The sequence below is a fragment of the Aptenodytes patagonicus genome, chromosome 10, assembly GCF_965638725.1.
Source record: "Aptenodytes patagonicus chromosome 10, bAptPat1.pri.cur, whole genome shotgun sequence".
In the NCBI taxonomy this organism is placed as follows: Eukaryota; Metazoa; Chordata; class Aves; order Sphenisciformes; family Spheniscidae; genus Aptenodytes; species Aptenodytes patagonicus.
The window spans coordinates 14,639,268-14,666,099 of NC_134958.1; the positions used below are offsets into that span (position 1 = coordinate 14,639,268).

The following is a 26,832-nucleotide window of genomic DNA, read 5'->3' on the forward strand; positions in this document are numbered from 1 at the left end:
TTGAAATTAAAAAAGTTTATTTGAAGATTTGTAAAACAGCTCTGTGAAAGACCAACATTTCCAAGACACTACGATATGATAATGCATTTTCCTATTGTTAGAATATAAAAAAGTCACAGTCCTTCCACTATCTAAATAAAAGCATACATTTATGGACCAAACATTTTACTTCCAACACCAAGAAAGTAAATGGGTTTGAAAGTCAGACTAATCAATAGCACCAACACTAGGTGATCACAGCCCTCATGGGTCTGAGAGTCTGGGTTTGTCATTACTATGCAATAAAGCAGGTTAGTGAAGCAAATTTTAATGTCAAAACAGACCCACGAGCACTGAAGAGTTCATACAATGAAATATCATAATGCATTTTTTACATTCCATTGATGCAAACAACAGTAGCAAGCCAGAAACACCAGAGAGTTCCCGTTAAACTCCAAGCTTCCATTTCGGGACAAGAACATCTTCAGAACTTACAAATGCCAGTTCCATTTTAAACACACAACTTTATTCACTTTATGTGTACATAATTTGTGCAATAGAGACATGTGCAATAGAAAGGTGAAGAACAAGCTGTAGAAGTGGACAGTATTACAAGGATCCAATTATCACTTCATTGCAAAGCAGCACAGTTATTATACTGCTTTCCGATGATACTCAGGAGGGGCTACTTCATAGTCACTGGCGCTAAACAACGCGGAGGAATTCTTTGCTAAATACCTATGAAAAATAATGAAAAGATTAAATTACCTTCTTGCCTAAAGTCTCCGTTGTTTAGCATCACGTGAGTGAATCGTTAGGTGTTTGCTGAGACCATAAAACATGATTTCAAGAGTACAAATCTAACGTATCTACTAAAAAGTCAGCTGTGTAAAGCAACTAAAGATTTGACAGCTCATGCCAAAAAAAATCAATTCCAAACAAGTTGCCAAGCAACTCTGGCTCCAAGTGAGCACAGGGAGGTTAAGATTAACAGGATGAAACAGTTGACATTTGAGGTGCAGTCAGCTGCCGTACCAAGAATCAATTTACTACTGATTGTACTCAAAGGGGTAGGGACAAGGAGTAGGACACCATGAAGTTCTGTCTGCACAAACATGGAACTTAAATGGCTAAATAAACGATGGCTAGAGCAAAATGAGCGATGGTCAACTAAGTGCAATAGCCGAAGATAAGCATTACATGCCACTACTTCTCATCAAATGGACTCAGGGATTTCTGGTCAATGCACCGGCTTCACATTTCTATCTTTACAGCTGAAAGCTCTTTAGCACTCGCATTTACAAAGACTATGATCTACTCAAGACTCTAGGACTATTCCAAGGCAAGTTTGCCCTGGAAGTCAGGCTGATCCATTTCTAGTTCTACTGCAGAGCTGTCTTGGATTTGCTGAGGCTTTTCTTTCAACTTCCAATAGCTTACCCAATCACACAGAGGTAAAAGCTGGTATTTACTGGCAAAACATTTTAATGCTTTGTTACCCTAATATTTACAAATCAATATTTCCAAACACTATCAGTAGACCACTGAAGTCTTGTACAAAAATACACAGAACACTTCTCTTCTCCATGACAATCACAAATGGAAGTTTACAGCTTTAGTAAATTTGACCAAGAAAGTCTGCCAGTACAGCAAAAGCAAAAAGCTGCACTGACACTGTAGGCTCGCATACGGTTTCATACCACACACCTGTCCCTACCTATATGTATCAATAAATTGCAGGAGTATAATACTAAGTCCCTCCAGTGCAGTACAGATGCATGGAAGCTGCTGAAGTCACGCTCGTACATAGATATAGGGGAATACAGGTATGACACCTCAGACACTAAACTGAAGTTTAATTCTATTTTAGCATCTTGCATTCGGGAAACATTTACAGGTGAACTAAGCAGCAAGTGACTCCATAGTTCCTTATAGCAGTGAGGAAGTATTTCATCACCTGTCTGAAATCAAATGTCTGATTTTTTTTAAGAAACATTTCACATTGAAGTCTTGTATTATTATTTAGGACAAGGTTTTCATCCTAAATATAACGTCTACAGCACCACAGCGTAGTGCAGTGCACTAAAGCTACAATGACAGTTTACCCCAGAAATAACATTAGTAAGGTTCATTAGTTTTTAACATTTGCTCAATTATTGTTGAGTAACTGTTGTGTAATTTCAATTACAGTTTGCTGTAATTGTCATCCACTTTTTATAGCAACTACAAATAAATGCTTCAACATTTATTTTGAAACAAGTAGCAGACTTGGATAGTTTAAAAGTGCAGGCTAATAGAGACGTAAGCACATGTTTAACTAGCAATAACCTCAGTATAACTGGAGAGAAGTTAAAGCCAGTCTTACTCATGTTACTGTGCAGCAAAGTTTGAGAAAGCTTCACTGCAATCTTTGGTGAACATACCATGCACAAGCCCAAGATTATACACAGACATATATATATAAAACAATTGTTCACTGAAAATAGGCCACATTACAATAGCCTGTACTTACTTAACTTTTTCTTTCTGAGACTTAAAAAGTACTTACTTTAAGAAGTCATGCAAATAGTTTAACAGCAAAGCCAGACTCTTCTCATCAAGAGGAGTGTAAGCAAGCATAGCTCCAATGCGCACTGTTTCAAAAGAAGTAGCACTTGTTAGTTATAAACAACAACTTTAACAAGTATTTCAGTACAGTCTAAAACCTTACAGTAGCATATAAAAACAGCCCAGGAATCTATTTCAATATATAAAGCCCACCTAAAATACCTAGGCTGTTGAAAATTTATTTCCATTCTAAATCCTTGAGTGGCTCTGAACATTTTAGGTACATGGAATAAGGAAAGAATGAAACCATATGTTTCATAGTCACTTGTCAAATTTCTGCAGTTCACACCCACTGAGACTCAAAAGACAGGAAAAGGAAGCATTTGAATACTTCTAACTGCTCTTCTTCAACCTCTAGAGGTCATACTCACCAAATAACCTCAGAAGGTGTGGGGCACCATAGACTTGAGACATTGGAGCATCCGGGTGATCTGCTAAAATTTCGGCATATTGGGGCCTCTCAAACTTGTACAGTAGTTGAGTTCCCAGCATGACATTGAAGTATTCTTTAATTCCAGCCACAACTTCATTGACTGCATACTCCCTGGTAAACAGAGAAAACATTGCAAGTCTTGTTCAAGTGACTGGATGGACACAAGATGAGAGTTGGCTTGGTGAGTCCATCAAAATTGCAAAGATCTTTTACAAGCCTTCAGATTTTTCAAGGAAATTTGTCTGGAGGCCTTAAAATGTACAGCCGCAGGAAGTGATGCATTTCAAGACCTCCTTTAAAAATGGACTGTTCTGAACTCCGTAAGAATTTAGGCAAACTGAAAAAAGCCTTGTTTTTAGTCACCTACTCACGTAAAGAAATTAACTCTTAGAGCAGTCCTTTCAAAGCAACAGTGAGTATTTCTAAGGACACTTACCGGCTCTTGTGTTTTCAACCAAAGTTAATCCCAACTCACATCCGTTTAAGAGTACAATACTATAAGTAATCAGACTGAACTGCTTAACAGAAGGGGACAGCCACCCAATATTTCAGGCAACTGACCCTTTCTAACTAGGCCTCTCAATGCCATACTCCTGCAGGCCTCCAACTTCACAAATAACTGAATAACAACTGTGTAGGAATTAGCAGTGACACTGCAAATCTGAGAAGTACAACCCTCACTCCACCCTGCAAACAAATTTAGAACAGACATTAGGACAATTACATAAAAGAATGTTAAAACACCCTGACAAGTCAATAATATGCTTCCTCTTGAATGGAAGAAAATAACTTCACATTTCTAGTTTCTCTCCCTTTAAAACAGGAAAGCTTTGTTCAAGAATAAACACACCTTGTTTGTTGTCAGGGCTGGACAGCTGGGGTAATTACAAATAAGAATCTTCAAAGCTATCTCCTCAAGGTAGTTAGCTCTGCCCATCTGATTCTTTTAAAAGTCATCCTCTACCTCCCTGTCCCCCACCCCTCTACCTCCACTCGAGAGTCCGCCCACACAGTAACACTCTACTCATCTGCTAGGTAGCTTTTTTGATAGTTTGTTCAGCTCATACATAGCAAGTGCCACTGAGTTTATTCACCCAACGTAGGAAGCCTGAGCTAGAATGAAGGGGTGGAGAACTATTCGCTTGGCTTTTATCAGCTTCCTTTAGAAAAAGGCTTAGGGAAAGTGGGGGAAGCAGAAATAATACCCAGAAAGCGGAACTGCATTCTTGAATTACCTCCTCAAAGATTTCTGAATTCCTCGATCACCTTGGTCTTGGAACATGAAGCTGGACATAGGGCTGGGACATGTTTAACAACCTTACTAAATTTTCCATGAAATAGAAGTCCAACAATAGCAGCAAAAGTAGTATTTAAGATTTGAAATGACCACAACTTACTTGTTATCAGTATTTCCTCGTGATTTTTTGTAATTTGCATAATCCTCTAAAATGGAGTCAACATTCTTCTTGGCAGGAAGATAGAAGAGCTACACAAGAAGCAAAAACGAACAAATACAAGTTGTCTAATTTATGTAGACATTTATATCTGCATGCTAAATTTAAATCAACATACATAAGGACATTTCTAGAATAAAATTAACAGGTTAAGATGTTAAGTGTTATTAAAGGAACACCCGTTTTAGTTATGCATACCAAAAAAACTCCGTAACAGTGACTATATCCATGTTTCCATTTAACATTTGTGCTGCTCAACCGCAACCTGATGATGAACTGCTAAAGTCACCCCAAGAGTCAAAGGTATGCAGCAAAGCACACACATACCCCTACAGACCTGCCTACACCAGGCCAAACAGCAGTTACAAAAGCAACAGTGACCATTTTGCCTGTTCTTCTGTCTGTTCTTCTTGCATCCACAGTTCAGCACTTGGCACTACTATTGCTGCAAAGCAAATAAGCCTGCCAAGCACCTGCTGGGAAGTTTAACTGCCTGCACAGTCTGAAGAGTATTAGAGCTACATCAGAGCTTACAGAATTGAAGACAAATATTCCCAGCCATCATTCACCAAGGATTAACTTCCATCTTTAATACCATACACAGATCATCTGTACCCACAGACGCTCGTTCAGTTGTACATGGCAAGGCTCAGTAGTACAGCAAATTCACATACTTGGGTTTCTTTTTTTTTTTTTTGAGGCATGGGCCCCAGTCCACTTATCTATTTCCTTTCATAAGAGCACTACAGTCTGAAGACATTTGGGGGGGTGGGGGGGAAGCAAGTCTCCAGAACCGGAGTCAGTGTAACGTAGCCGTGCTTAAGCACCTTTACTGCTGATGCAAGTTTAAGATTTGTATTCACCGAGAAAAGTCAGCCTTATCCACGTAGGACTTAACAAGATTTTTACATGTCTGGGATTGCAAGAACAGAGACAGTACCTTGGAGTACCAGTAAGTTACAGCATATAATTGCAACCTACCAAACAACAGCAAACAGTTTTAAACGGTATTATTTTCTATGCTCTTGTCGATTTTAGTAAGCAGTTTCACACATGAAACAAGTAATGATTCATTAATATGTTTTAAGTTCATGAAAATGTTTTATACTTTTAAAATGGAAAGCAAAGTTTAATTTACTGTATCAGGAAGCTTTATATGGATCCAGCCTGGCAGAAGTTAAGAATCGCTACCCTAAGCGACAGCTTTATATCAGAGCTATAGAACAACTTAAGATACTCGAACTTGGCAGTGAGTGACAGGTAAACAAGGCAGGAAGGAGCTAAGGTAAAATATGCATCACATGTGACGCTCCTACAGACCAATTCTCTACCAACTAAGTAAACTGTTCAAAACATAACAGCAGGCCAAGCATGCATAGAGTTAACACCACACTTAAAGCTTAAATAAGTTTTTTAAATTATTTGCCTTTCTAGCTTATGCTCGATTAGACCAAGTCTATTCTACAAATTCACATGCAACTCTGCTGAGCCACAGTCCTACTCACAGGTGACCTTTGGTTAAAATCCAACCGGAATGACAACTGTCAAGTAAGCCATCAGGCTGCTGTCAAACTCTACAAGAGGTTTCACTACATCGCACTTGAAGAGGATATGAAATTCTAGTTTTAGTGTCCTCGCCTATACATGGCCAGATTGTTCTTTTGACAAATTACCTGCTTTTGCCTGGTGATCAAGTCCCAGTCATCTACCAGCCATGGTTTCAGCTCTTCTGGGATTTTCACCTTTACTTCAACTCTGTTCATAAATGTTTCTTCCTAAAAAAGTGAAGCCAGACCAATTACTTTCAAATAACTGTTCAAGCTAAGAGTGACCCATATTCCTTGTTTTCACAACTGAAATACACCACTGGACTGAGGAATTACTACAGTAATTCCTGTAGGCTCCGCAGGGAACAAGGAAATAGCTTAGTTTTTCCAAGGCCACTTGGGAACCATAGTTTCGCAAGTTGTAACATTTCACACTGCCATACTGCAGGACCAAGTATTGCTGTCTGTATTTCTGAGCAAAGCAACCTTCCCGTTTTCTATCAAAAATCCTGTAAGAACCAGAAATACATACACTTTCAACCGTTGGATCTACTCGAGCCCTCTTCTTCCTAGGAGGCTGAGGAGTCTCACTGGTACTGCTCCCTTCTCCAATTCCTGGAGCTGTACAGAAAAATGACATTATGCTGCTTAAGAAATCTGGTAAGTCAGTAAGAAATACCAGTAAAAAAAGATTTAGAAGGATTTAAAACTAAGACTCAGATTTTCTCTCAGGTCACCTTTTCACTTGTTTTTGTTTTAAGTATTACTTGTATTCTGGAAGTTCCACATATTTGTGACAGTTTAAACTGCTATATTTACACTTATCTGAAGATGGCGGTTTCTGCATTAAAAACAAACCACTATGTCAGTATTTAACATTCTTCAGAAGAATTTTTGGAACCAGCAACTCAGCTTTGCAGATATGTCACATCTCCATCTCAATAAGGAAATAATTTAATAAGTCAAACTTATGTTTTAACAGCTCCATGGAGATATCACTTTGCTTTTAATTTGTTAGATGTCAAAATCTTGATAGACTGAAACAAGTAGTTTGTGTACAAACCAGAAAAGTATGCATTCCTCCTGACCAAGAGGAAAAGACATCTGAAGTCCAAGAGGAACAACACAAGGTGATAGTAAGTAAACTTAGTTGAGGCAGATTTAAGGTCTTATTCCAGCTAAGAATCCTTCACTAAGGATATCCGCTTATATACAAAATAAAGATATACTTACTTTTCTGTTTGTTCTTTTTTGTTTTCCTGCAAGAAGAACACAGATTATTGCAAATATAAAGATAGTGTTACTTAAAGAATCGAAAGTAGAAAGCCAGAGAAATTGTCCACTAAGTTCAGAACAATGAGTGAACACTCCGTGGCCTCTAAATACACTCCGAGTATTTAGATAAAAGCACATGAAAGAAATGTCAGATATGATTTAGCATCACAGTTATGATACTACAAGATTTTTCATTTAACAGACTATAATTCACCATTTTGGGGGGGAATCACTAACTTAAACCTACAAAACCCCAGAAGGCTTGCCAAGAACACACGAGTATTTAAAAACGGTACTGACTGACACTTATGCAAGTAACATCTACAGATGTTTCATACTTTCCAAGTGCTCTTCGAAAACTACACTAGATTTGTAGTTTTATTTCTGTATTTCAAGGATCATGTAGAGACAGAATATGGGACAAGGAAACAGAAGTCCTGGGAATTATCAGATAAATCTCAGTCAACTGAATTAACTTCCAGTAAAGTATTGAAAAAACCACACAGTTTTACCACTACAGCAGTAGAGGGAAGTTTAAATAGCACTATCAGAATTATATGCATGAAGCTGCATGGACTGCCTATAATTCCGTCATCAACTTTTAGGGGAGATCACAATTACACTTGCCACTTATTAGAAACATTTGGAACACTACTAAATAGCATTGTCCCTAATATTTATCTTCTTCCAAATGCTTCTCTCAACACTTACTGTTTCTAATTTACACACTTCACACTTCTCTAAAGTCTCTATCCTTAGCCCTTATTTTTATTCCAAATGAAAAGCTATACTTCCAAAAATTTTAAAGACACCTGAAATACAATGCATATGACATGTAAATATTCAGATAGGTCAAGAGTATCAATGACAAAATTAAACTGTCCTAACAGGTATTTTTGTTATTATCTGAACTTTGTATATTTACTAACCATTTTCAGAAAATTTTAATTAAGAGTACTACTAGTCACATTTCAATTTGCTCACTATTAATAGGAGTCCAGTTAAACTTCTCAAAAAATTGCAGATTGTGTGGATAAAACTCTTTACCAGTACAAGATTATTTCCTTGGAAATTCACCACTATCTCAAGTGACTCTTGTATTCAGGCTTTGAACTGGGTTTATCTGTGTCAGGAAGCAGGCAGAGTTTCTAGGAAGGTCTGAAGATAGGAAGAGTAAGGCTTTTTTCAAGCTTCAAGTCAAACAAGCATTAGGCTTAAACTGTGGGCAGAATAAAGATCATCTCTCTCCAGGAAGAAGGAACAATTGCCAAGTTAAGTCACTGATAATAGACTTGTGTATTGAAGAGAAAGTCTTCCAAACCTAGAGTAAACAAGGAGGAACAGGGAGTTCTTTCCATAATTAAAATCACAAGATAAAAATAATGTTAAGCATTAGTCTAGAAGCAGAGTCTTAAAAACCTGGAACAGACAGGCAATACAAAGTACTTAAAGAACTATCGCAATTAAGACAGTAAGCCACATCTATGTTACTGAAGCATAAAGTCTAGCATAAACCATTCTAGGCAGTTGCTTGTGCTCTCCCACCTCATTCCTTATATTTCAAGTCATGTGCCTCTGCTTCAAGTCAAAGCAGCCATCTGTTTGCAAAGTCTAAAAGACAAATCTGAGTTAGGGAACAAACAGAATGAGCTAAGGTTAGAGACAAAACATTAGCATTTGGCAGATTTTTTGATAGTCTGTACAGCAGACTGTCTGGAGTAATACTCTTCACCAGGTGAAGGCAGCTGTGCAAGGTGAAGTGCTGCTGTTGTGTACAGCAATTGAAGCATGCAGTGCAACTTGATGTCTAGGAGAAAGATGCAGCATCTGTATCACAGAGGTTATATACAGCCCTACTGATAGAAGTTGTAGCCCAAGATGAGCAGCACATCTTAGATAGCTAGATTCCATTAACCAGACCAAGCAGTCTCATTTTGAGACATACAGCTGAAGAACACCATGCATTTTCCTCATGATGGCAGATAATGCCTTCCTGCAAGGACAAAGGGGATGCAAGTCCTGAAGTGACACAAAAAGATGAAATGTATCTAGGGTAGATTAAAGCCCTTCCTTTTGTGCCACTTCACAACTACACTATGAACAGCAAGCCCTATATTGCTGTATAGAAGCAGTATAAAAGCTTTCATTGACTTCTCTTTATATGGCAAGTACAGCCCAGCTGCTATTCTTCATTCACGTATTTCTCTATTGACTGGCATTTTTCACTGAAAACTGACAACAAAACTAAAAAGCAGCATGGAAGTTTCAAGGAAGCCTCTGTGAAAAGAGTTTTAATTAAAAGGCTGGACAGAGCTGCAAGGTGCTAAAGATCTCTCAGTTCAAACCTAAAAGGATGCATCCCACTGTAGTCAGACATTACCTCCTCAAAGAAGCAGGGCCAGCGATCAGTTCTGGTAAGAAGCTAACCCAGCCCCCATTGCAGAGTTTTATTTTAGCAGAACAAGAACATGCAGCTCTAACAAGAATATTCAAGTATTGGGGATCAAAATGTGAGACTGAATTAGAAAGCCAAAAATAAATGAACTACTGACATAACCATCTGAATTGTGTAGAAACAAGATAATCAGCAGAAAACAAACAGTATTCCAGCTTACAGAACAGCTCACAACAATGAAATGCTATATATCATATATAGCACATATATAGCATATATCATATATAGGTGACAGACTCAGAAGGAAAATAAGCAAGTCCATGCCACAGGAGCATGATACCGAACTTCCAACCTCAGTATTCAAAACAGGACTGTGTTCACGATCAAACGGTGAGACTAAAGGGGATGCCATAGAAGACAACATATTGAAAGACTCCACCTTTCTGCAGACATTCATCAGAAAAAAAAAAGTATAAGTGTCTGTCACAGAACCTTGGGTACCACCTCAAGAAGCCAGCAATTTCTGCACAAAAGAGTTGGTGTTAATGCTCAGAGCTCTAAACTGGAGTGTCTTCTGGGGCATGTCTAGAAAACTGTCAGTAGAAAATAAAAATAGCTTAGAAAATTGAATTCACCACAGACAAATGACATCACAAAAACCCAAAGACTTGCAGGAAGGTTTACTTCCTCCACAACAGTTAGGAGTCCATGACCAGGCTGATAAAAATGTTGCGGACAATAACAAGTATTTTACTTTCCCAAGATCCATGTGCCTTTTAAGGGACTCGGAGGTCTGTTGGAACCTCCCTACAATAGTTGGTTAAGATGTGAGCAGCAGAGAATGAAGGTAGCTACCACTTGGTCTCAGGCATTTGAGTTCAATACATTTGTAAATGCCAGAAAAAGGAGATTTGGTGCCAGTTTACTGAGAAAACAGTCGTAACTAAGCAATATGAAATCAAAGTCTCTCTGAATACAAGGTGACTAGTACTAAAGTAAATGAAAAGATTCAAGTGTGAAAAATAAGTATGTTGGAAGAAAGTATGAAATCAGCCACTATTGCTCAAGCAGCTTGGTCACTAACTTAGCTGTGAAAAGAAGCATTCCTATCAAGATTCAATTCAACCATCGAACAGTATTAGCAAAAGGATAAACACCAAAGTCCGGATTATATACACTTATGTCTCCTGTGCCTGGTCAGGCAACCTGACCTTAGAATGCACACAATAAAACTAGAAGAGGTAAAGAGAACAAAGAATAGTTGGCAGTGTACAGCAGCTTCTATACCAGGAGTAACCAGGCAGACAAGGGCTTTCTCAAGCTGACAACTGGACAGGAAGAAGAGGGGAAATGTGGTAGAGGTATCACTAGCAATAAAAGGTGAAGCTTGAAGAACTAATCAATCTTTCCTCAAGACAAAAAACCAAAGCAGCAGACATTTTTAAGAAAGGAGGAGTCATCCTCTTTCCTCCCCTCTTCAACACAGTACTGAATTAAATGAGAACACGCTGCCACAAGATGATGGGGATGCCAGAAGTCCAAATGGTTCAGAAGTTTAGATAAATATAAGTCAGTCCTACAAAGGGTTATTAAACCCATCACATAGATACAGCCTACAGCTCTAAAGTCCCTTAATTACAGACTGCTAGAAGCAAAAAGGGTATTTGGGGTAGAACAGCATTCTAGACTTGACTCATTTGATTATCCCTAAGCACCTGTTACTGGTGACTATCAGACAGCAGAAGAGGTTAGGAAAATCTCCGGCTTGAGCCGGTGTAGCCATTCCAATGTTGTTACAGCCCTAGACAACTGGCATGTAGGCAGTGTTCACATGCCGCTTGACATTTAGAGGACTTGAAGTAGCTTGTGAGAGAGCCACTAGCTGCGCCAAAGATAGCAGAGGATACCACAAGAGACATGCAGCAGGAGCAGATGCTTGAGTAATATGTTCAGATTAAGAACAAGACTTCTATTAGAAGAAGAAAAACAGTAACTCCCAAGTTGAGATACTGTTTTGAGAGCATCTTTGATGAGACTGCTTGCATATATCTCATTTAAAAACAGATGCTGTTCTCAAATTTGTTATTCAGTGCCATATCTTCCCTCCAGAACACTGTCAGCTGCCCTTCTTATTTTCCAAGCACCCGTTAACTCTGATTGTTTACTGATTTTTTGCAAGTTAATCATATTAGGCCCATCAAAGGTAGCATAAACTCTCAGAAGTTGGAATTTGGCAGAGCTACATAAAAACAGTCCAGAGAAGCCAGTATCTATAGTGTTGTATTTCATTTTTGGCAACCTGCTATAACCATACAAAATCTTTTTCCATGATAGCTTCTAGTTATCATAAGATGAATAATTATTTTAAAAACAAGTCTATACAACTTTCATTTCATGCATATTTCTATTTGATCAAATATTGCTTACAAATAGTCTCAAAAGCTTTTTGAACCAGTTGCTGCAGTTTACAGAAACAGTTACTCTGAACCAACAGTAAAAATACAGCACATTAAGAAGCAGGTTCAAACCTCACATTTCTAAAACCACCTATCATAGCAGCCTCGCTCCCAAGACTTACAGAAGGCAGTGCAGTTTATTACTGATTTCCATGGAAGCAGAACTCCAGGCTACAGTAAGCATGCAGACCAACTGTAACCTTCTAGAACTATCCAGTTTCAAAAATTCTGAAGTCAGTTCTCCTCCACTTCTTTTTAAACAGTGGACACGCCGAATGCATTTGACTACTCATATTGTACCCTATCCAACTGAAAAGGTATACATTTCAGAGAAACTAAAAACTGGTAGTCCATACTGGCTTTTAAAAAACCCACCAAAACGATACACTGCAGTACTTATAATTGTTAACTGAATTGCTACCAAAGCTTACATTATTACAACTGAGGACTTTAAGAGTCTCTAAAAGAAATCTATGAAAGCAAGGAGATTTGGATTTCAGGATGAAAATCCTGGTTTGACAATCCATCCTTAACTCACCGCGTCGATATTGTAGGGGTCTCCAAACAGCAAACAGTATGCGCTCCATCTCGTCTGAAAAATCTAGGCACAATGGGGGTTGAGTTAAGGAAAGAATGTCAGACCTAGTGTTTAGCCTTAAAGAGAATCTATTTAAGATTCAAAAATTTACCTTTTTAGCAGCATATTATAATCCTACTGAACATTCCTGGAGGATAAGTTGTGTTTAGATTGTTATTTCTTTTCCATTATTGTTTGGCTATCTGAAGAATATGTTTCAAAATAAGTTACCTTTCCCTCTGTTCAATCCTCCAAGAATGCTACAAAAGGTAAATTTTGAGGCCCAAATAGGTTGACAGTGTTACCCTTTTAGAATAGTTGCATGATCAGTTTCTCCCCCTCCCCACCATCAGTACTTTATGTATCTGCAATGACCTTAGAGTTACAACAAGAGAACAATCCAGAAGTTTTATTTTGGAGCTGTATTTTGAGATTTTTCAGAAGCCATCTTGCCTTTAACTGTAAGCAGAATCTGAGAAGCAGTAGTTTGGTCAATAATAAATCAGTATCACAACCCTGCATCACTGCTAGGGCAAGTCAAAGTACTTCCTCTCCCTCAGCCTCCAAATAGAGAAGAAAAACCGGGAGACTTTGTTGAAAGAAGCACAGGTCTAATTTAGAGGGATGCATTGGATGCTGGTAATGGCTAGAGACTAGGAGCAAGATCAGTGCAACAAGCATATGGGACGCTGTTATAAATAACTTTCATAATGCAAGACTGCTGTTCTAATGACAACAGTTTTCCTTCTTCTCCTTTACAACTCTGAAAATCCACCATCGAGGAATTAATTTTTCCAATCAACATGAAACAGAAGTTTCAGAGAATTAGCTTACTGTCTGTTTTGCTATGCTGGAAACAACCACCCATGCATAGGATAGTGATGACAGCAAAAAAAAAAAAAAAGCCGCTCCCTTTCCCCAACTGGTTTCAACCAGAGAGTAAAGACAGACCTGGTAACATGCTTTCAAGCTTTAGAGTTACACAGAGACTTAAGATGAAGTCATTTTTGCTGTGCGGGTCTCCCTTGGATGCAACATTACTATGTGTGGTTGAGAGGATTAAGCCAACTTTGATTTCAAGCGCAGGTTAACATTTAGCATTTACTCAGCCAGAGAGAACAACTCATCCCACTGCAATCAGTCTGAACTACCAAGATGATTCAAGCTGACAGTATAGGGAACCTAATCCTGAAGTTACTATTGGTATGTTCTCTATAATGCAAATTTTAGACATTCACAATTGAGTCATCACTACCTGTGTCAAAGTTACACATGAAATTAATTCTACTCCCACTAAATGCAAGACGACTCAGGTGCAACAACCCCTTAAGCAGCTGAATTAGTAATGGTCATAATTTAGATCTGTTTTAATTAGATTTTAATGACATTTATTAGGAACTGTCTAAACAGACATTTGGTTCGGGGTTTTTTCACCCCCAAATGAAGACAAACAGGTGACTAGGTCCCTGTCAGAGGTCCGTCCTGAGCTGACAGAGCACACCAAACCGGTGGTATTAAAGCACCTCAGAATCTACAGCAACAGACCACAAGGGAGCATGCATGCAGCATGACGGCCAGATCCATCGGACTCCCCATTCCAGAGACCAAGAGCCAATTTACAGCCTTGGCTAGGCTTTGACTAATCCCAAAGTGAAATTTGCATTCAGGATCTAGAGCAAAAAACCAAACAAAAACACAAAAAACCTGTACCCACTACCGCTGCACTTCTGAAATCAATTATATGTATTTCATAACAGAGTTGCCCATAAATGAGACCTGAAATCTGAGGCTGCTGCCAAATGCTCTTCTTAGGAATTGATGTCATTTCAGCAGCTTCCTCATGAAGACCAGAATCATAAATGAAGTTAGGAGTTCAAAACATCACATTAGTAATGACCATCTTCATAATTTAGTGAAGTACTACCCCAAATAGAAGAAGAGTTTCATGGCACATGAGCAAAGCAGTAGAGCTGTACTGACTGTATGAGAATCTAAACACCACCATACAAGCCTATTCTGAAAAACAAAAAGGATGGAATGAAAGAAATCTGACAGTTACATCCTGAAATTTTTTCTTCTAATAAATGTCTGAGCTTGCTTCTGGTCTCTTAAGATGCAAAACCATTTTTAATAGCATATGGGTTTAGTTTTGTCAAAAACGGCAAAACAAAGACTCCTTAAATACAGTTTTAACAATTGTACAGTAAGAAGGCAAGGCATTTTAAGGATTTTATTCAAAAGTGCTTGCACAGCTTGGAAGAACTGTAAAATTCTATATAGAAACCGATTTCAGTGAGATACACAAAAGTCTTACGAGCACTCACCACTTTTTGAGTGTCAGTTCACTAACTTAAGAGGAATAGAAGTGCAAAAAAAGTACAGTGTTAGTGTCTACTCAGTACCTTGATTCAGTATTAAACACTGCACAATCTAAGAAGGCAGTTTTATTAAAATACTTCAAAGGCCTTTTTGATATTACAAAAGTGAAACATAACTTTTGTATGGGTTGTGTCAGAAGTAGTTTAGCCTGCAGAATCATTCTAAGAAAAATACTATTTAAAGATCAATAGTAAAACTGACAAGCAAAAGTTTGGGAGGTTTTTTTGGTGTTGTTTTTTTTTTGTTTGTTTGTTTTTTAAATAAAAAGCTTCTTACACTTCAACATTTTTCTGCTGCAGACCAGAAGTCTTCTTGCCCGGAGCAGCACCTCTCATCTTCCCCTCTGCATATTGTTCCCTTTAAAAAAAAAAAAGAGTAAATTCGTAAATAAGACTTCAATGGAAAAAGAAGCTTGTTTTCCCTCAAAGGGTAACAGGTTATGCAAAACATTTAGAGAATGTCTAGTAAATGGCTTTACAAATCAGTATGTGTCATGAGCAGGAACAAATTCAACTCGGTATCAAGAAGATTTGGGCAGCTTCATACAACACTTAGCAGTATGAACACCCATTTCCTCCCCCTCCCACCATCCTTGTTAATCTGAATCACATGAAAGCAGCACACTGCTTCTGAAAAATATAAAACAACTTCTCAATAAATTCATTTCTATTAAAGAAATACAAGATTAGCATTCATAAAAATCAAAGTATTTGTAGGCATCCTGAAGTTGTCTTGAGAAGATCCTTACCACTTCACAGTATATTTTAAGGACACAGCACAAGGGTCATTTTTAGCCACCTAATTTCCACACTATAGAATGTACATGCAGTTAGTCAGGCTGCCTCTCCGTTTCATCAACTTACTCTTCCTTAAAACCTCAAGTCACCATTTTAAATCTAAGTAGCAGCTTGCTCTTTCTAAACTGCTAGAGGACAAAGATCAGAACACCTCTGTAAACCAAAGCATCTCAAGAATAAATGAACATATGAACACCTCTTGAAAGGTGTTTTTTTTTTTTTAAACTCACTAACTTCCCTTGATATACAGTTGTTGGATTGAAGCTCTATGAAAAAATAATTTACTGACAAGGACTTCTAACAAAAATACTTACTGATTGGCCTTTTGAAGTTCTTTTTGTTTCTGCAAATTGGTATCCACGTATTTGAGCACTCTGCTTTCTGGAACCCATTCATCCCAGCTGAAAAAAAAATTTTTAAAAAATCAAACGATCATTCAAAAACATTACCTAATTGCATTCTACACGCAATAGTCAATTAAAAGCTTCACAGAATTTGAGACTGAACTCTGCTTTTGTGTCAAGTCATGGACTGGCACAACTGAAAGTGTAAATTACCAAACGCATTCCCCACTGACTGAAGCTGTTAACGATTTTTCTAGGGAAGTGTAACCCTCAGTCATTTCCAAAGAGTTCCCAAACTTGAAGGATGGGCAATTTAGGAGGGAAGGGACTGTCTTTAATTTAAATGAAGCATCTCAGGAAAAAAAAAAATTCTATGCTTACTAAATTATGGGACACCTGTAGCCATAACTATATTATGAAGCAAGTTTCCTTTATCTATTCCAACATTTTATAGGTTAACAAATTCAGCAATAAGATCTTACTGTAAGAAGAAGAGCTCTGATTTCTGTCTGTGAAGGAAACCAAGATGGCATGAATATTTGAAGAATCTGAAGTGAACGATTTAAGAGAACAGGTGTTGGGGAAATTGCCATTATGAGCAAGAATTCCACTTTGACAAAGAGTGGATATCTGAGCAATCTGACAATTTATTTCAAATAAAACACATTAAAAGTGGCCAAGTTATTCTGAAGTATGCAAGTTAAAGCTCTTTATATAAAGAGTTCTTTTATCATTTTCATTTCATGGCAATAGCTGCCAGTCTTGGAACATCAAGGTGGCAAAACCAATACTACTACAGGAGTACAAGGTCTTCAAGAGTGTTAAGACAAGGCAAGCTTAGCATCCAAAAGTTACAGAGAAACACATGTCCAGCTGTACACATTCTAAGACTATGTTTTTAGGATAGTGCTTTGGTCAGATATTTAAGCCACTTATTTTAATCCTGCCCGTACAGCTGCAAGAGACCTTCAAAAGAAGTGCTATATGACTGTGCGGCACATTTTACTGTATGAAGAAGAAACTTTTTTGGTATCCTATCTGTTGATATTTGCAAAAAAAATTAAGTCGTCGAGCAATTAACAAGTAACAAAGGACCACAATTATAGAAACCAAAATTAAGGTGTCATATTGCCCCAGTTGTCTAGATCTTGCAGCAACGCCACTTTTAATGTAGTTAATTGGAAGCTTGAAGGCAAAAAAACTCAAACAGCGCAAGCAAGAAAAGCAGGAGTCACGACATCACTTATGGCACCTTCATCAGAGATAAACAAGGAGAGGAAGTATCAAATTTATGCTGCCTCATTAATATAAAGCAGCCACCATAAGAGCCAATTATGCTCCCTGTAACTGTCGGTGTTTACAATAAAACATTTATCTGTCCATTTGGCAGGGGTGGGGGGGTGCGCGGATGCATTTAAAAAAGTTACATATTAAAACATGAAGTTCAGCTTTTAGTCATGTCAGGGAGATTAAGATACTAGTGACTAAGAGTCTTCACTCTAGAGTCTGCAACAGTGAAATGAAACTAAAACAAACAAAACAGGAAAGTGCTCTCTGAAAGACTTCTGGAGTCTGAAGAGCTGAAGCTTTTAATTGCTAAGAAACCCCCTCCACTTTTCCTAAATTCAAAGCCTAATGGCAGAACAGAATTCAAATGAAAGAAAAAAAGACAAGTACATAAATGCAATAATCTCATGAACGTATTCACCTTTAATGGGCTCAACATTTATTACATGGAGACGCCTTTATTCTTTGGCAATCTCTCACCTAGAATCCTACCATTTTTGCAGAAGGGAAAAGTAACTCTAATTTTACCTTAGCATGAGAGGCAAGAACTGAAATACAGGCTAAACCTGCTCCTGTGAAGGACTAAAATAGACAGCCCTTCCCATTCTGAACACAACCTTCAGTAAGGCATGCTTCTCCAAATCTTTGCTACCAAACTTTGCTGCCAAAGTGGTATAGAAGTAAAGTACACTGTGTATTTGAGTAGAGTTTTGCTCCACCTCAGTAGGGGTTGCCTCTCCTACCAACACGTAACAAGGAAGTTTTTGTACCAGGTATTTTTGCCAGGGAGGAATTACAGTAACTATTTTCAAACTTGAACAAACAGAATGCTATAAAGCATTCCCATTAGTCTAATGACACCCTAAGCTAGTTTGTCTATACAACCAAAGCTCTGAAGGAAATGGTTAGTTAGGCAATGTTTTCTTTGTGTTACTATAAATCATTGGCTTATGTATAAAAATCATTTAGGTCAGTTTCAGAAACAGTCTCCTAAGGACACAGACATGGTAGTGCTAGTCCATCAAGCTCTCATTCAAACTGACAAAGCTTGCATTTTCCCATAAAGGAAAAATGAAATACTGCTTTCATTTTATGCAATACTTACTTTTTATTCCAACCACTGTAATGGATAAAGTATTTCACTTGCTTGTCCTTTATGGCAACCTTTACACACTGAAACAGAGAAGAAAGTTCAGTCAGTACCAATGAAAAAGATCTGAATGAGTTTTGCTTTTTTAGCTTTCAGAGTTTAAGCATGCAGAGATTTCCATGCAAGCGACTGAAATACCGGCAGCTATTTCACAGCAGAAAGTAAGTTCTCTAACACAAGTTACTACCTATTTATGGATTTGGAGGGGCTAGGCAAACAAGCGACTCTGCTCAGCTATCCAAAGGGACACCTTCATTCACGAGAAGGATCCGAAACCCCTGAGGATGACCAGAAGAGTAAACAAGCAGTCACTTCACTACCCCCAGGTTAGCCAAAAGCCATTCACTAGAGAGCTTGTTCACATGCAGGCCCCTACCTCACAGACAGGTAAGCTGGCTGAAGTAGAGGAGTCTTCAAAAGTAAAATAAATAATATGGATCTCTACAGCCACAGAGAGAGCATTATATTCAGTAGAAAGAGTTGCAGTAAGGGCTTTTTCTAGGTTAAGAATGTATACATGAGGTAAATAAAAACAGTTATTTCCATCAAACAACTGGCCTATGAATACACTAACTTCCTCATATACTGATATTAAGGCAAGACCATTAAAAGAGGGAACACGTACATAACAAGGTTGCTCCAGCCACTCCACAGTATCACTCCGATTCAGAAGTGTCCCTCACAAACTCCTCACAAACTTTTCTGCCTTATAGTTTAGCACAGCCGTACTTGCAGCCTGCAAGACCCTGTCTCAGCTCAGAGGAATATGTTCAGGTGAGCTGGAACAACTGCGCACACTACCTGTTAACACAAATTCCTCCTACCCCTGCGGTCTAGCACATAAGAGCTCAAGCTACCACATCTATATAAAAGAAAAACATAGCCAGAGACATGCCTCTTCCGGCAAAAACATAGCCCAGAACAGAAACTACATAACCTACCTCATGTCCCTGAACTTTTTTGCTACACCAAATTAAATCAACCAACTTCTGCTTCGATAAGGCACTTCATCCAGAAAGGTATTGCTCTGGATACACTGAGATACAGATGCCACTGTACCACTTTAACAGTGAAATAATGAGGTGGTTGTAAAACATGAGGACACCCTCTTTGGCTCTAGCTTTTAGTCCCTTTTTAAGGATTTTTTCCATTGAAGTAAAAAATGACTCAAAAGTCGTAACTGGTATTTTCTTGCCATGCTAATTGAGTTACCTCTAAGTATTTGAGAGGACAGAGCCTTCTGCTGTACAGCATTTTCTCAAGACTTTTGTGGCGACTCCTTCCTGCACCCTCTCCAATTAAACAAAAAGTAGTTGTCAACATAGAGAGGAACATCATATTTCAGTACTAATCTCCAAAATGCCACATATGGAACTTAAACTCAGTCTCACCTAGACTTGCAACTAGGAGTAAGGATATCCTAATCTTGTTTGATATACTACTGCACCAGTGGCTCATTTTGACAGTCCTGGAGTTAAAGCCAGCCAAATACAGACTGTGTGCTTAAGAAGTGTCTGCTTGTTTTGAAGAATGTAAGTGAGCATGAAGTAAAAGAAGATTCAAATGTATTTCTGTACCAAAATGGCCTCCTTCCTGCTGGAGGTTAGAAGTGTAAGTGAATCTCATTTAACTCTGCATTGTACAGAGATGTACAAACAGTTACCGTTTGTCATAATTTTTCATACTACTCTAACACAAACACAAGTGCTTCTCTGATCGTCTTGCTACAGGAAGCCAAGGATATGGTCATCAGGAACGAAATAACTTATGTATTGAGAATCACAGAAGAAATATAGATCAAAGGAACAGGAGGAAAGTTAAGGTTATTATTCATTACTACCTACAAAGTATCTTTGTAAAATTAAACCCAGTTCCTTCTGCCATTTCAGGAGCCCAGAAGGATCCAGACTCTCAATATAAATAGCCAGCCAAAAGCTACCTTGCCAACTGGGAAGTCCCTTCTAGCACCAAGCTGGCAGAGCCAGTTCCTGCAACACTCATTCCACCCTTGTGTAAAAGAGAAGAGGGGCACAGCACAGCATGGAGAAGCACACCGCTGTAGCAGCTCTGGACTGTTTAATTGACCAAAGAGTTAAGACTTCTGCTAACAGAAGTTTGTTTCCACAAAAACAGAAGCCTTGATTACTCTCCTCTCTGTACTAGCACCTGGGCAGGTACTGGCAGAAGACAACACTCTGAGCATACATTCACAACGACCTTGTCCTCCAGTTCTAGAGCAAGGGAGAGAACAGAGGAGAATCACTAGAGTGAAAATGTTTTAGACAAGCACGTCCCTGTCAATGCTCTGGACATTATTTTAACATTAGAATGACTATTTCCTGATAGCATGAAGAGAGATGTCGGGTATTTCTAGCTGCCTCCCTACTACCACCTCTCTGAAGTTGTCCCATCAGTTAACATTTCCTGACACTAAAACCTAATGGATTTAGGTCTCTATTTAAGGTGCCCCAGGAATTTCTGCAAGTCTAATCCACACAGCTACAAAAGCCCTTTGGTTCAATTTCATAGGAAGTGGAAACAGGCAGTCAAATTAGGAGTTACTGAAGGAATTACCTTCAATAAAACAGATGGCATGGCAGTGACATCTGCTTAAGGCCCACAAGAAAAGCACTTCATTGGAAGTATTGCAGCAGAGGCCTGCAACCGAAGCAGTAAGGATACTTCTCCAAGTCACAAATTTGCAATGCATGGTTTCTGTGGTTAAAGAGCCAGAGCTGAGAATGCCACTTCCTTTGTCACTTTAATCCAGCACTATCTTCTGCAGCATCGTCCTATTTGAAGACCATTGATTGTACTCAGCCACCTACATCTCTGAGGAAGCTCAAACTGCAGCTAACTTACTAGCTCATGCATTAGCACCAAGTCCTATGGGCACAAATGCTTTCCAGTGCTCTGGGAACACAGATGTATCAAATGTCCAACACAAGACCACCCGGCCTTTAGTAGTTTACCAGACTAGCTGCATAGTACCATTGGGTTTTCTGAAATTTTTCTATAATATAGAGCTCCAGGATTTAAAACTAATTAATTTCATACACTATCAGGTTTTCCTTCATTTTAGTTTCAGTCCTTAATCCTATCTAGTGAGGCACAGCAGGTAAACTAATACAATTCCTTATTTTCTTGGGGAACAGTCAGAACCATCTGCAGCAATAAGCAACCACACATACCTTTGCTTCATAAAGGAGAGGTCCATGAAAACAAAGCACTCGTTCACCTGAAAGAAAGTTGCAGATAAACATCTTAGAACACCACCAATGTGCCATTTCTATAAAATACATGTCATCAAGTACAACATAGAATGAATCCAGTGTCAACCTAGAAAGAAATTCAATGGCAGATACTGATTTGAAAAGCAAGCTAGTGTTTGAGAAGCAAATTCACTCTTGTACAAAAGGTCTGATTATTTAGGCCATAAGCAAAGATTCCTGAGGACCTCCCTGAAAACCACTCATGCAAGGACAGCTGCATGCAAACCATGTCCAAGCCTGCCCAGAGTTTTGCAGAACAGCTGGTTACTTCAGCAAACAATTGGCACCAAAATTTACATTCCTGCCCATACTTCCATCCACTGCCAACTCAAGTTATAGACACCCTTGCATCCTGTTGCAAGGCTGGCACAGGGAACTCCTTCAAAGCCTTGAACTTCAGATGCACACACCAAAACACACTGGCTTGATACAAATGGACTACTTCAGCCTAAGTACTCAAGCAGTAAGCAGGTAAAACTATCTTACTCTAAGGGATTCTTTAGTCTCCATGACATTGCATTTTGACTCAGAGCAGGAAATTAGCTCTCATAAGAGATGTCACCTCTGCATCTTAAGCTTCTGACACAAATAAAAGCAAGTGCTATTAGTACTCCTTTTCTTGCAGGAAGTACACCACCTGGTATTTCTAGTTCAATGAAGTCAGGAAGAGACCCCGACATTGTTTTCCCATCTGAGTTGTGGGACAGAAGAATGCCAGGCTTGTGCAACAGCAAGAAAATTGTTCACTTTGTGGTTTTTAAGTAGGAAGAGATTGTTCTTCAGTCTGTTTTTTTTCCTTAATGGCAAGGTCTTATTGTGCGGTTACGTTGTGGGAATTTGAACGTACTTAACACAGGATATCCGAGTACAGATGTTTCCTTCTTGAAAGCTGCAGTACCTCACATTTTCAGAGAGACAAGCTGCATAATACACTCCAGGGTGTAGCACACATCCAGTTCTTGCCACTATTTCCGGGACATACAGGACAGAAGAGAGCTGTCACAGTCACCATATACAGGCTGTACAGTACACATATGCAGGTACTTATTCAGTCCCCAGACTGGGCTGGGAAGGAGGTCTGCAGAAGCAGGCTGTCTCTCCAGTAACACAACTCTGGGTGCCTTCTTCCTTGTGAGCAGCTCAGAAATTACTAGGGTGGGGGAAGGGCCAGTTCATGGGCTATAGGTTTAAAAGTACCCTCCCCATTGTAAATTTTACTCTACTCTTCAAAACCACTTTCTGCATATTCAAGTGATTGATACAGTCAGTGGCACATTGTGCCATTAACTTTGACTCTCTTGAATCCTGTAGAATTCTGGCTTTATTTGCCTCTTTATTCCACAGACATAACACGACATTGATGAAACTTTTAACCAGATGGGTGCTAAACAGACACTTGCTCTGCAAACAGAAATTGAATGTCCCGCATCTCAATTTTTTTTTGGTGAGGGGGCAGAGCAGTTCTTGCACTCATTCCCAAAACACACTTCTGGCAGCGTCAGTGCCTGATGACAAACCACCTGATTTTGCTTGAAGCAGATGAGGGAGGATTCAGACACACCATTTCACCACCAAGACTGGGAGGCAAGCAGATACAGCAACAGCCTCTTCAACCAGTACGGCTACTATCACATTTCATCTAACACATCCAGACTCTGATTGAACAATATGCAACTATAGATTTACTCCTTCATTCCTACACTGACTAGAAAGAACTAGTCATGTTTTAAGATTTCATTATTATCCAATCTGTAGGATCCCATGCTCTCCATAGAGCTGAAACAAGTATTCACAGTAAAGTCTAAGAACACAGAACTAGGTCAGAAGTGTATTTCAACTTGTAAAATGCTTCTATGTATCAAGAAAGAAAAAGGTTTAGAAAGGTTCTCAGGGAAGCGCCCATTTTGATACAGTCAGTACTTTTATTTAAAAAAATAAAATATCTTTATAATCAGGGCTAACAATCAGAAGTTACATTATTATCCTCACGCGTCATACTGGAAAACACATCTCTATTTCAATTATTGTTCAAGGTCTTTCTAGGTAAGATGTCCACAGTTACCAAGAATTATTTTGTTTATTTTTAAGAAACACATGAATCTCAGTTTTGCAGAAAGGGTTCCGTTTTCATGATAACCTAACAGGCTCTTGCTCCTTCCCAGCTTACTGCAGACATGCACGAGGCCTCTCTGAATCTACAGACCCTTCTCTCCTACAGCTGCAGCGGAACACCCACACCTATTCCTTATCCCAAAGACAGTATTTGTAGGAGAACAGTTCTTTAGCTGTTAACACCCCTGAATGCCAAGCTACACAGAGTGTTTCGGCTGGATCAGTTAGGCTCTGAATGGGCACGTCTTCTGCCCTCGCCGCGCCATCAAAGGCTTCATGTGAGGAAAAGCTTGGGGAAGTCAGAATTCAACCACCCACTCCTTCGACTGTTCTACATGCAGAGTATTTGTAGAAACAAGAGGTTCTCAATCTGCGGATCAAGGATACAACTACCAATGAAGCCTTCCAATTGATATCAGAGTGGCAAGCTAACTAGCATCTTCAGAACAGACGAGAAAACACAGAAGTCACCAGCATCAGCAGAAGAAAAATCTGCCTTAAGCAACTCGGAAGTTGAATCTGACATCTGAGATTCTTTTGTATTTGCTTTAAAAAAAAGTCAGCATTGAGATGCAAGACACCTGAAGTACCTACAACACGCAATTCATGTTTGTCCAAATGCCAATCTCATTTCTCATGCCTACATAAAAACATCAGTCCCTTCATTTCAAGGGGTATACTCGTACTTCTAGCTTGACATTTAGGTTTTCCTAGCTCTCATAGGTTTTTCACAATAAATTCAGTCTCCTCCTCACACTTTGCTTTGTGAAAAATGCCAATATGGATAACTTCTACTTCCCACTCTTAGATGTGCATTTAGCTTGAAAAATCTACAATTAAAATAATTTTCATTTGCCATGCTGTGAAGGACCACAGTAGAGCATGTAAGTTTTAGGCCTGCAGGAAGCTTTATTCACTGCACTTTCCTCCCTTTTAATGTTACAGTTGAGATCACAAACACATTTACATTTGTGGAAAAAAGCCTAAAAATTTTAACTTCTGTATTAAATTTAGGTTGCTCATATTCCTACAGCTGTGAACATAATTTCAGCCTGGAATTCTATTTAAGTTTTAGTTTCTACAGTTCACTTGATTTCACATTAATTATTATAATGTGAATCACACATTAAAATCTTGATTATTTCTGCAGGTTAATAATACCGTTGGTATTAACGCATGGCATGGAATGCTGATGCACGATTGCACACGCTGCGACATAAGCAGCCATGAAGCACATACAATCACAGTGTTGTTTAAGCTACCCAGAATGGCCGGCTTCCAGTCATTCTTCTGCAAAATGCGCTTTTAAAGATAAATGTGTGGGAAGCCCTGCTTAGAAGCCAAACTGAGGGACAGGTAGAAAGGAAAGGGTGAAGTAAGTTTTCATTTACCATTGTCTAGCATTTTCATTTACCTATATTAGTATCAACCACAACCATTATTTAAAAATGCAAAATAAGTCTCAGAAAAAGCATAATCCTAACCCTTATTCACCTAAAAAAAAATCTGGTGCTTTGATGTAAATATGGATTCCACCACAACTGCCAGCTGTAGTCCAAATACTGCCCCCATGAATCCTCCTGCACGAGGATCCCTAGCTGAGCTCCCTTTCAAGGAAGAGTAAAGAATAAGCATGTTTCAAACTCAAGAAAATAAAAATCCTGACAGACTTAGGAGATTTCAACAGTTTTAATGCCAATGAATGTCTATGCCTGCAAGAAAATGAAGCATATTTAGAATAACAGGGGATAGGAAAGCCCCATGTCTTACTGGTAGGAAAGATGAGGAACAGGAAGAGAGACAAAGACTACGGGAATTCATTTTTTTTCCACATATTCTCACACTGTTAGGGCTGAGCAGTGAAAGCTAAAAACCAAATAATCCCCTACGCCGAGGGATCATAAACACTGGAGTCCAAACCTGGTCTAGCTGAAGGCCTTACTGAAAGCTTGCCTCAGAGCCACAAGCACTGTAAGATGGAGCACTGTAATTATCCTCTGCTTTATTACAAAGGAGAGACCTGGCCGAGGGCAGAGGCCTCCTCCAGCAAGGGCCGGCCCCACTTGAGCCCCGGTGCAAGAGGGACCGTTGTTGACCCGTCAGGAGTCCCCTCCACGGCCGCCCCGGGCCCGTTCGCGCTGCAGATGTCCCCGCCGCAGGTACATCTCCTCGCAGCCTCAGCACGCGTCGGACTGCGACTCTTCAGACACAGCAGCGGGATTTTTTTTTCTTTCCCCTTTAAATCGTTTCCTTTGTTTCTTTTTGGCCCACCCACCACCGCGAAGTCAGGGCAACGAACGGCAGCAGCGGGTTTAAAGCCGGGCTTTCCGGCGAGCGCTGGGAGACGCGGCAGCGGGAACCCACCGCCACCCCGCCGGGGGCCGGCCCCGGGCCCCCAGTGCCGCCCGGGCCCCACCTCCCCCCCCCACCCCACAGCCCCGCCGCCCGCTCCCGACCAGGCCCCTGCCCCCCCGGCCTCGCCTCCCCACCTCAGCGTTCACCCCACCTCAGGCACCCCTTCCCCACACCGCCGGCCCGGCCCCCCCACACTCACCCTCCTGGAATTTGGGCTTGGGGTCCTGCTTGGGCGCCATTTATAAGTGACTCTCCCTCCTCCCGCCCCCTCCCCGCGGGGGCCTCACCACCTCCGCCGCATTATGCGCGGCCGGCCCCGGCCGGTGCCGCGCAGGCGCGCTGCGCCGCGCCGCATCCCCCGCGGCATGCTGGGACTTGTAGTCTGCGGCGGGGCGGGAGCGCTCCGCTTCCAG

The 26,832-nt window shown here is 39.7% G+C and overlaps 1 protein-coding gene across 9 annotated transcripts; it reads right to left on the bottom strand.

Annotated features, from left to right (window-relative positions):
• On the bottom strand, positions 1–26,738 carry MORF4L1 (mortality factor 4 like 1). 9 transcript variants are annotated; one of them, XM_076348157.1, is made up of 14 exons: positions 26,619–26,738; positions 21,872–21,918; positions 18,636–18,703; positions 16,726–16,752; positions 16,214–16,300; positions 15,379–15,459; positions 12,685–12,747; positions 7,254–7,279; positions 6,553–6,641; positions 6,147–6,248; positions 4,417–4,505; positions 2,958–3,130; positions 2,528–2,612; positions 1–717 (listed from the first exon to the last, which is right to left on the bottom strand). In XM_076348157.1, the coding sequence occupies exons 1-14, from the start codon at positions 26,656–26,658 to the stop codon at positions 633–635; spliced, it is 1,062 nt and encodes a 353-aa protein (XP_076204272.1). In that variant the 5' UTR covers positions 26,659–26,738; the 3' UTR covers positions 1–632. The 9 variants fall into 9 exon arrangements, with proteins under 9 accessions (XP_076204272.1, XP_076204271.1, XP_076204273.1 ...); XM_076348156.1 differs by having other exon boundaries at positions 16,726–16,791; XM_076348158.1 differs by lacking the exon at positions 16,726–16,752.
• Between the last annotated feature and the right edge of the window lie 94 nt (positions 26,739–26,832).

Excerpts from the sequence above, each read along its gene's own strand:
- MORF4L1 (XM_076348156.1), bottom strand. The coding sequence starts at position 26,658 with ATGGCGCCCAAGCAGGACCCCAAGCCCAAATTCCAGGAGG. Across the intron at positions 3,131-4,416 it reads CGAGGAAATACTGATAACAA|GGAGTATGCAGTCAATGAAG; the intron begins GTAAGTTGTGGT and ends TCTGTTTACCAG. Across the intron at positions 718-2,527 it reads TATTTGCATGACTTCTTAAA|GTATTTAGCAAAGAATTCCT; the intron begins GTAAGTACTTTT and ends TATTTTTCATAG.